The 11,041-nt window shown below is 38.0% G+C and overlaps 2 protein-coding genes across 2 annotated transcripts; both read left to right on the top strand.

Moving 5' to 3' along the window:
- The first annotated feature begins 1,934 nt into the window (after positions 1–1,934).
- LOC124085275 (N-alpha-acetyltransferase 50-like) lies at positions 1,935–2,680 on the top strand. Its single transcript, XM_046432831.2, has one exon. It carries the CDS (start codon positions 2,028–2,030, stop codon positions 2,535–2,537), a length of 510 nt encoding a protein of 169 aa, XP_046288787.1. The 5' UTR covers positions 1,935–2,027; the 3' UTR covers positions 2,538–2,680.
- A 6,112-nt stretch (positions 2,681–8,792) lies between these two features.
- On the top strand, positions 8,793–10,645 carry LOC124085260 (E3 ubiquitin-protein ligase RING2-like). The gene has a single exon (XM_046432827.2). It carries the CDS (start codon positions 8,892–8,894, stop codon positions 9,900–9,902), a length of 1,011 nt encoding a protein of 336 aa, XP_046288783.1. The 5' UTR covers positions 8,793–8,891; the 3' UTR covers positions 9,903–10,645.
- The last annotated feature ends 396 nt before the right edge of the window (positions 10,646–11,041 follow it).

Raw genomic sequence — 11,041 nt, 5'->3', positions numbered from 1 at the left:
ATACAGCCATGTATATACATACTGCAATACTAGAGTCAGAATACAACTGACTCTACTTAATTTTCACTCTTCAATATTTGCACTCTAACCCCCAGCCCTTATCAACTTTCTTGCTCTACATATTCTTGCTTTGAATATCACTGTTTTTGTTTTTTTTTAAGAGAGAGGGAAAGAGAGAAATTTTTTAAAATATTTATTTTTCAGTTTTCGGTGCACACAACATCTTTATTTTTTTTATTTTTATGTGGTGCTGAGGATCGAATCCAGCGCCCCGTGCATGCCAGGCAAGCGCACTACCACTTGAGCCACATCCCCAGCCTGAATATTTTAATAGGCTAAACATTACATGGGCATTCACTCCAGACATTTCACATACATGGAATCATACAGTATATGCCCTTTGTGTCTGGCTTCTTTTACTTCGTAGGTTCACCTATGTTGTAGCATCTATCAATACTTCATATGTTCTTATGTTTAAATAATATTTCATTGTGTGGATGTACCACATTTGTGGTTCATTTTGGTTGTATTTCACACAAGCGTCAGTACCCAGTGGTTGGGAAGGAGGCAACTTTTGTTCACCACAGATAGTTTGAGAAACTATAGTTAAACAAACATGCTCTGAGAAGCCTTGGTATGTGGGTTAATTTTATGTGTAAACTTGACAGGACCATGGAGCATCCAGATATTTTTCAAACATTACTTCTATTTGTGTGTGTGTGCATGTGTTTCTAAATGAGGTAAGCATTTGAATTATTTGGCTCAGGAAAGCAGATGGCCTTTCCCAATACTGATGGGCTGACTAGAACAAGAAAATAAGGAAGGGAGACTTTGTCCCTTTTTTCTACCTGCCTGCATGAGCAGTCTGAGTCTGCCATCAGACTGAGACTTACACCAGTGGCTTCCCTTTTTCTCAGGCCTCTGGACTTGGATTGAATGACACCACCAGCTTTCTGGGTCTCCAGGTTGCAGTCCACTGGACTTCCATATCTCCATAATTGGGTGAGCCAATTCTTCTTAATGAATCTCTTCATATATAATGTGTGTATGTGTGTATGTGTGTGTGTGTGTGTGTGTGTGTGTCCTATTGGTTCTGTTTCTCTGGGGAAGCCTAACTAATATGCTTAGGATGAAATCAGCAGATTACTGGGGAGAATCTTCCCTCTTCCAATAAGAAGGGAGAAAAAATAAATTCCCCTATATTGTGGGCCCTATTTTGAAGAAGGAAAAGACTCTCCCAATTGACTTTGACTTTCTTATTTTTTTCTTGCTTTCCTTACAATTGACCTGTCCTTATTCATAGTCCCTGGTAAGAATTTTATCTGCAAAAGCTTTGAATATCACTGTTTTAATAGGCTAAACATTACATGGGCATTCACCTACTTTCCCCATTAGAACTTTTATTACAAGAATCAAAGTATTCAAATGGCTCTCCTAAGCCATTAAGAGCAAAACAACTTTGAGCTAGAGTAACACAAGTAATTACTAAACTGAGCTGGATTCCTTTGCTATGCTCTTGGCACTAAGGTATGGAAACTCCAGAGTCCTATAAGAGGTTTGAAGAAAAAAAAAATGTTTAAGACAAATTTCAGGGATCAGATTTTCTCATTAAAAATACATTTTAGAAAATCATTTTAGGTTAACTTGCTAGGGCAACTACCCAGCAAGGAAACATGTACAGCAATTTGGCAAATTGAAGTTTTCGTTTCTCTTTTAAAAGAAAATGGAGACAAAACACAATTAAAAATACAATTTAACTGGCTGGCGGCGGCGGCGGCGGCGGGCGGGAGCTGAGTGCCCTGAGTGCACGTGTGAAGAAGCCGCGGCACCAGCGCGGCTGCTGGAGACACCCCCGCCCCCTTCGGAGATTCAGGGCCGCCCTCAACTTTCGCGGCCTCAGTCACCCCTTCAGCTTTGTGCCCTAGGCGAGGAGGCCGGCTTGTGGGCTGGAGGGCCCCTAGAGCTCCGGGCGGCGAGGACGACGGCGTTGATAGCGGTGGTAACGATGGCCTCAGCAGGCGGGGAAGATGAAAGGTAGCCGGATTGAGTCGGGAGATGTAACACCACACAATATTAAACAGTTGAAGAGATTGAACCAGGTCATTTTTCCAGTCAGCTACAATGACAAGTTCTACAAGGATGTGCTGGAGGTTGGCGAGCTAGCAAAACTTGCCTATTTCAATGATATTGCTGTAGGTGCAGTATGCTGCAGGGTGGATCATTCACAGAATCAGAAGAGACTTTACATCATGACACTAGGATGTCTTGCACCTTACAGAAGGCTAGGAATAGAAACTAAAATGCTAAATCACGTCCTAAACATCTGTGAAAAAGATGGCACTTTTGACAACATCTATCTGCACGTTCAGATCAGCAATGAGTCAGCAATTGACTTCTACAGGAAGTTTGGCTTTGAGATTATTGAGACAAAGAAGAACTACTATAAGAGGATAGAGCCTGCAGATGCTCATGTGCTTCAGAAAAACCTCAAAGTCCCTTCTGGTCAGAATGCAGATGGGCAGAAAACAGACAACTGAACAAATTACAAATGAACTTTCTTGCACTTGCTTGTCGCCAAATAAAAGAGAGGCCCATTGATTCCCTGCCCCTGTCCCCCGCCTTTCCTAAGTTTTCCTCCCTACTTGTTCCTTTTTTTCCTCATTTCTTTACTTTCAAGGACTTTTAAAAATAATCATGTTTGGATTGTTTTAGTTTTTCTTTCTCTCTCTCTCTCTCTCTTTTTTTTTTTTTTTTTTTTTTTTTGGTGTGTGTGTGTATAGGGTGGTTGTCTTGAAAGAAGGAGAAGGTAGATCTGTTTAGTTTCACAGTTAAAATGTATGGTCCCAAAATTTGGGTGTCAGATGATTTCAATTTTATTTTTTTTCCTTATTTCCTGCTTTCACATTGAAGGGCAGAGCCTACAGATATTGTTTATTTCTAAAGATAAAAAGAAGCAGCAGCAATATCTTGTTCTGTAATTCATAGACAAGTTTAGTGTGTTTGTGGTACTCTAGGTTCTTAAAAACTATTTGTGGGATGTTAATCCCTAGACATTGCCTTCACTCCACCTTTAGTTCTTCTGAGCACTTTCTCAGGAGTTGGACCATTTTTATCTTCGTAAGAAATATCAAGTTTATTTAGGTTTTTAAAGCAATTTTTTCCCCGACTGATGGATGAGGCAGTTTGGGTAGGTTGTGTTATATTTTGGTCTGAAAGCATTTGAGTTAAACTGCTTTTTTGCTAATGAGTGAGCTGGTTATTAGAAGATTTGTTTCTCTTTTCTATTGATATTAGAGTCATTAATTTTTAGAGTATGAGCTGGTGAAAAAAACTTTTTTTATTCTCCCAGCTAGAGATATGGCCTTTAACTGACCTAAAGAGCTTTGTTGTGATCTCTTTTTATTTTCCCCAACCTTTTTCCTTCAGCAAACCCAATAATAGTCTAACCTTAAAAGTGGAGTTGATGTCCTTATAGGTCAGTATCCCTAAGTCAACCTAAAGCAGGTATTTTCTCGTAAACATATTAAAAAAAAATACCTAAAAGGAAGCCTAGATGGACTGTGGCACAATAAATGCATTTAATGTCAACTAATGCAGATTGTTAATTGAAAGTGTGGCCACTGAACATTTGATTGTATAGGAAAAAATATCTAAACAGTATTTTTGAGAATAACATAGCTATGTTATTGCTTATCTGTTGGAGAACATCCCAGATTTGCTTATACTCTGTGCCTACAATATTGAGTTTAAGGATTTGGGATAAGGGGAATTGTTAAACAAATTGCTTCTAAGAAAGATAGAAGCATAAAGTGTTAATAATGCAGATATCACTGTGACCTCCTCTACTGACAGACTGGCTTTTGTCAGAACGTTTTCTGACACGTAGAGAGTGGCTTTAACAGGTTGATAACTTTATGAGAGACATCTGGAATACTTGTGTTTTACTCCCATTGCCCCATCTTCAATATTTAGAATTTTTTGGTTTGTCAGTAGTGATGGTTCAAGAAATGCTCTCATTAGACTTTACAAACAATGCACATGGCTTGAGTTTTCTGTCATTTGACTTTAAGGAAGTTTGATTCATAATATTGATCCTCATGTAAAATTCTGGTATAAAAGTCTCATCTCCAAATAGGTTAAATGACAATATTATTTTATAGAATGTACACACTTTATATCCTTAAGTTTTTATTTGTAAGTGTGAGAGTACAAAGTAAAATAGACTTCCATAGTCTTGAGTGCCAAGAAAAATATAAGAAAGGAAGATGGCTGGTGAATGAATTTTTAGTGTTCTAATCTTAAATTAGTAAAAATGTAGAAAGACCACACTGTTTTCTTCATTATCAATTCCTTAAACAATCCAAATGTAGGCTTAGAAGAAAAGTTTAGCATTAAGCACCTTTACCTTTGTGGATAAGATTCAGCTTGCTCTTGACAAGAAAAGAGTGCTTGAGTTACAGGAAGTGTAATTAGTGTGAAGAATTCAGCCTTTTTGTAAACTTCCAGATATCAAAATAGATTTTGATATATAACTGAGTTTTCTGAGATGACACTGCCTCTATTTCTATATCCATTTCACCTGGACTTTCTAAGCAGTCCTATGAATGTATCCCTATATGTGGTTATCAAAAACCGAATAGCTGCCTCACGACAATTAAGTACTTGTTATTTAAAGAGGGAAAAATATTAAAGTTTGAATTGAGTTTGTAAAAAAAATAAATAAATAAATAAATAAAAATACAATTTAAAAAAAACATAACCTAAGTGTGTATTTTGATTCTTTTTGTAATTAAAGCTTTGCAATTAAAGTTTTGCTGGGGAGCAACCTGTGTTTCTAATCTTATTCTCTATGAAGGGCTAGTGCAGGCACTAGGAGGTGAGACTTCCACTACACTCAGAGCTAGAAGTAGTCTTGGAAAACCTTCCAGTCTGAGAAAGCTAGCCTGACTTTCTCTTTTCCCAATTTGGAAATTGAGGCCCAGGCAGGTTATTTCTTTTCCCCTTAATCCTTTGGTGTATGTGTATGTATGCGTGTGCACACTTTGTTTTATCTCAGGGAGCTGGGAAACTGGATGTTTGCAAAATTTTAACATAAATTACACAAACAATATAAGACTTCCTTTCCAAAATCCTAAATCACCTTCTGGTACTAAGGCAGAGGATCAATGAGTGCCAAATTTCATCTAGTGTTGCCTTGAAATGTTTAGTTTTTACCTAAATGAATGAATTTCACAAACAATTGAGAAAGAATGCTTTTTTTGTGAAAATCTAACTGAAATATAGTATGTGCCTTCTGAAATAAAATAAGATGAATGTAACTTCAACATTCCTTGGGAACCCAAGTTATTGTAACATGCAAGAGTGGTGTTCCAGAGGGGCAAGGGCAGATAGTCTGGGACAAAGAAACAAATGTGCATGGACTCCAGTAATGACCCCTAAAATCTGCCATTGTTGTTAAAAAAAATCTGTTACTTGTGGTTTGATAATTTATCTCTTCTTCATATAGACACAGTGATTGTTGATCAAATATACTCATTCACAAAGTCCATTGACCTGTGACAAAACTGCCTTTAGCAGGTCACAGGGCTAGTTTTAGGAAATAAAAGGCTTTAGATAACTATATGTCCCCTCAAGATAAAAGGAACTATAGGGAGGATATGAAATAGAACTACTGTTTGGTGTGTACTTCATATAGCCCTAAACCTTCACGCACATAATGTCTTAACTATATTGAGAGAGGAGAAATATTTGTCTCATTTTAAAACTAAAAAGACTGAAACTCAGAAATAGCAAATAACACCATAGAGATAAAAATTGACAAAGTGAGGATATGACCCAATTTTGCTGTGGTCTCAAGCCTTCTTCTCCACTTAACACCACAATATGCCAGAGAAGAAAGAGACATCCTTGACTTGTCAATTATCATACCAACAGTTATCTTTTGCTGTATTACAAACTACCTCCAGTACTTAGTGACTTAACACAATGACCACATCATTTGCTTACAGCTATCATTTGGTTGGGGCTTAGCTGGGTAATTCCTCTGTTGATTTACCAATGATCATTCATGTGAATTCATCCATTTGAGAGGTCCCCAAGGTGCTAGATTTGACTAGGACATTGAGATGGTCTGATTCTCTTCTCTTTCTGTCACCTCAGGGGCTCTTCTCCTTATTTTGCTTCACCGATGGCCTCTTCATAAAGACCCTCCTGCAAGATAACAAAGTTCTTATATGGACCACTGGGGCCACAATGCAACAATTGCTACAATAATTTTCTTCCACATTAGCACCACCACCTCCTGCTATTTCTTCTATTGCATATGCTTACGTCCAGCTCTTCTCTGCTAATCATTACTCTACCTTCTCCTACCATGTCTCAGCTTCTCTGAATCATAACTGGTCTTCCATAGCCAGACATAAACATTGGACTCCTTTTTTACAGACTAATCACATCATATTAATTCTATTCTTTAGGTTGTCGATCTTTATAGTTATGACATTTTATTTATAGAAATTCCTTTATTTTGGTTGTTATTTTTTCCTTCACTTAAATCCAGAAGTCTGACTGAAAGGAAAACAAGACAGTACTGCATCAAAGAGCAACTCATATGAATACACTCAAATGCCTTGTCCCTATAAATAAAATCTAAAATCTATTATTTCCCTCCTTTAATTTTAAATGCAATGAAATAAGATACCCAGTTCAGGGGCTGAAGCAACAAATCTACATTTACCATGTTGTACATGCTTTAAATGCCCATAGAAGTCATTCACCAGGCAGAAAAATGGGAGAAATATGCAGGAATCAGGTAATTCCTGGCATTACAATTCCAAGCCACATCAGGTTTCTTCTTGCACAAGGCCAAATAAAATAAGACCAGATTAAATTGCCATTGACTCATTCAACCTCCTCATCACTGTTTTCTGCTGTCAGAAGAGATTCAATAGTGCCAAGAATTATCCAGGGCCAGGAGAACGAGGAGTACAGATACCTCCATTAGGAAGGGAGGGGGAAAAAAGAAATTATGAAAGTCCTGGTAAAGATCCTTGCAGAAAGTTATCATGGTCTTCCATTTTGAATACCACAGAATTAAAATGAAAGTTAAAAATTGCAATGCCACTTACCCTTCAAGAGTTTCTAAGTCTATTCACTGGTTATGGATGTCATTGTATCTTTTATTCTGTTCCCTGAGGCCAATCATTGGATCCTAGATTACTGAATTACATTTTTACCAGACATTTAGGTGATAAAATGGAAAAGAATTATAATTGGCTTGACTGGTTATACATCTAAATTGCTTAAGTGAAAGGCACCTAAGAATGTTTCCATTGTTATTTAGATGAATTCATTGACTTTACTGCTGTCTCTGTGCTATAGTCAGAAAATTTGACTGAATGCACAGTGTATATGTAAATTCAATCTTGTGATGGTTAATTTTATGGTTAGCTGGGCAACAGGGTGCCCAGATAACTGGTTAAACCTATGTCTGGGTGTGTTTGTGAGCTCATTCCTGGAAGAGATTAACATTTGAATTGGTGGGTTGCTTAAAGCAGAAGATATCTGTTGAGGGTGGACATCGTCCAATCCATTAAGGATCTGAATAAAACAAAAAGGTAGAGGAAGCTTAAATGAGCTCTACCTGACTGCTGGAACTGAGACACTGGTCTTCTGCTCTTAGCACTCCTGGTTGTTGGATCTTCAGACTCAAAGGAGAATCTATACCATGGTCCCTCTAGCTCTCAAGCCTTCGAACTACACCACTGGCTTCCCTGGGTCTCCAGTACAGACGATGGATTCTAGAGCTTTTCAGCCCCTATCACTTGTGAGCCAATGTCTGATAATAGCTCTCTCTCACACACATACACAGGTGCTAGAAATATATAAATATGTATAGCATATGTGTGTGTGTAAAGATTTTAAATGTCCTTTCTAAAGATTTTAAATGTCCTTTCTAAATCCTCACTCAAACAAGACATTTCATACTTGAATTAAAAAACAAGATGGGTTTCTGAGCTTAAAATCTATCTAAAACATCATATAGCAAAGGACTAATTGCTCAAAGAACATAAAATTTAAATATTTCTATTTTTAAATAACATACACAATATTTTTGAAATAAAAAAGGAAAAGTGGATTGCAAAAATGATAGTCAGAAAATATGGTAAAAGGGCTGGGATGTAGCTCAGTAGCAAAGTACCTGCCTTGTATTCTCAAAGCCTTAGGTTTAACCCCCAGTTCCAAAAAAAACAAATAATAATAATAATAATAATAATAATAATAATATTAAAAAGAAAATACGGTAAAAAGTTAATATTTTTATAAAATGCATACTTTATAATTATAGTAATACCAAATTTATTTCCTGTGACTTTCCAAGCCTGCTCTAAACTATTCAGTTCTACATCTTTGCCTGTGCTCTGCATTCTCCTGAGAAAGCCTTGGTCTGTCTGACTTCCCCAGTTCCTGCCTTAGCGGTCTAGATCACTCATCACAGGAGGAAAAAAGGAAAAAATAAAAGATGGAATAAGATTCTCACAATTAGACCAGGACGGGGCGCGGCGCCCAGGCTGTCCTGGCCAGCACCCGGAGGCGCCCCCTCCCCTCGCGCCGCGGGCCTCCCCGCGTCGTGCACGTCCCCGTCCCGCGCCTCCGCCTCCTCCCTCACTCCCTCACTCCGCCTCCTCCCTCACCCTCCCCGTAGCGCCGGCCGAGCCGGCTTCCCCTCAGTCTTTCATGAGTATTGAGCGGCCCCTGTTGTATTTCCCGAGCTCCATTGCGGAAGCCGAGGCTCGCCATATTGTGCGGTGGCGCCGGCGGCTGCGGGGGCTGATACCTGAGTCTCCCTCCGGCCGCGGCCAGCGGAGCCCCGGGCTGGGGTAGGAGCCGCAATGTCTCAGGCTGTGCAGGCAAATAGAACTCAACCATTAAGCAAAACATGGGAACTCAATTTATATGAATTACAACGAACACCTCAGGAGGCAATAACAGATGGCTTGGAGATTGTGGTTTCACCTAGAAGTCTACACAGTGAATTAATGTGCCCAATTTGTTTGGATATGTTGAAGAACACCATGACTACAAAGGAGTGTTTGCATCGTTTTTGTGCAGATTGTATTATCACAGCTCTTAGAAGTGACAACAAAGAATGTCCTACTTGTCGGAAAAAGCTAGTTTCCAAAAGATCACTAAGGCCAGATCCAAACTTTGATGCACTCATCAGCAAAATTTATCCAAGTCGTGATGAGTATGAAGCTCATCAAAAGAGAGTATTAGCCAGGATCAACAAGCACAATAATCAACAGGCACTCAGTCACAGCATTGAGGAAGGACTGAAGATACAGGCCATGAACAGATTACAGCGAGGCAAGAAACAGCAGATTGAAAATGGCAGTGGAGCAGAAGATAATGGTGACAGTTCACATTGTAGTAATGCATCCACACATAGCAATCAGGAAGCAGGCCCTAGTAACAAAGGGACCAAAACATGTGATGATTCTGGGCTTGAACTTGATAATAACAATGCAACAGTGGCAATTGATCCAGTAATGGATGGTGCTAGTGAAATTGAATTAGTATTCAGGCCTCATCCCACACTTATGGAAAAAGATGACAGTGCACAGACAAGATATATAAAGACTTCAGGTAATGCCACTGTTGATCACTTATCCAAGTATCTGGCTGTGAAATTAGCTTTAGAAGAACTTCGAAGCAAGGGAGAATCAAACCAGATGAACCTTGATACAGCCAGTGAGAAGCAGTATACCATTTATATAGCAACAGCAAATGGCCAGTTCACTGTATTAAATGGCTCTCTTTCTTTGGAATTGGTCAGTGAGAAGTACTGGAAAGTGAATAAACCCATGGAACTTTATTACGCACCCACCAAGGAGCACAAATGAGCTTTTAAAAACCAATTCTGAGACTGAACTTTTTTATAGCCTGTTTCTTTAATATTAAAGATGTACCAACATTACTTTTATGGACAGATCTTGGATATGTTGTTCAATTTTTCTTTCTGAGCCAGACTCTTTTACACTTTTAGAATCATTTCCCCTTAATTTAAGATTTACTTTTTGGAAGGGACTATAGTTATTCAGTACTTTTGCTTTCCTTTGAAGAATATATCTAAGTTGTGTGCTTTCACAAAGTTTGGTTCCATTGGGAGCACCTTTGACCTGGGAATTTTTCATAGTTCTGTATTCTTAAGTGAAGATTCAGTTGGCCGTCCCTTTCCGTCTCCCCTCAAAAGTTTTTTTTAGGCCTACAGATTGTTAATATGTATTCTGACTTTTTTTCCTTGGAGTCTTGTATATTTATAGTTTTCTATATAAACTGTAGTATCTTCATGAAGACTGAGGCTCAAACTTACTGTGCTTAAAAACAATTCTCATAGGATTATTATTTTCATGGTATTTTCTTCCATAATATCTCGTTTTTAAAAGAGGCTCTTTATGAACTTGGTGTCCATTGTCATGCAATGTTATTTTTTTTTCCTTTTTTCCTCCCTGTAAGTTTAGATGTTCTGGTCTTGGGGAAGAGAATCAAAACCTTAAGTTCTATGAGCACAGGGGTCATTGACATATTTCACTGAAGAAAGAAAAATTAAATTGATAGTAATACGTAGTCCTCAATTGTTTATTTAAGCTTTTTGTATTAGTTCCTACTGTTACTTTAGTTCCTTTATTATGTGTTTGATTTTTTTTTACCCTATTAAAATATCAGAAATATGGAGATATTTTGCACTTTAGCCTTGATGAAAAGTACAAGATATGTTCAAATCTTCCCTAATTATTTTCTTATTGGTAGCCACAGAAGTTTTGAGAACAATGTGGTACATGGAAAAAATAGGTTTGCTTCTGTTTGAAAAGTGTGCTTAGCATTTTAAGTTGCTATACCAGTGTATAAATTTGGTGCTCTGCTAATTATACTCTGTAGAAGCAGATTAATGGAGCTTAAGCCCTGCTTTGATAAATAGTGAAAGGTAATTCTGTAGAAGAATGTCAGCCACTACAACAGGGTGAAGTTATTCTACTCTTAC

The sequence above is a fragment of the Marmota monax genome, unplaced genomic scaffold, assembly GCF_021218885.2.
Source record: "Marmota monax isolate L192 unplaced genomic scaffold, Marmota_monax_Labrador192_F-V1.1 WCK01_AAM20220418_F8-fsc01125, whole genome shotgun sequence".
Classification (NCBI taxonomy): Eukaryota; Metazoa; Chordata; class Mammalia; order Rodentia; family Sciuridae; genus Marmota; species Marmota monax.
Note: the sequence above shows the minus strand (reverse complement) of the source record. Positions and strands in the feature narration are given on the sequence as shown.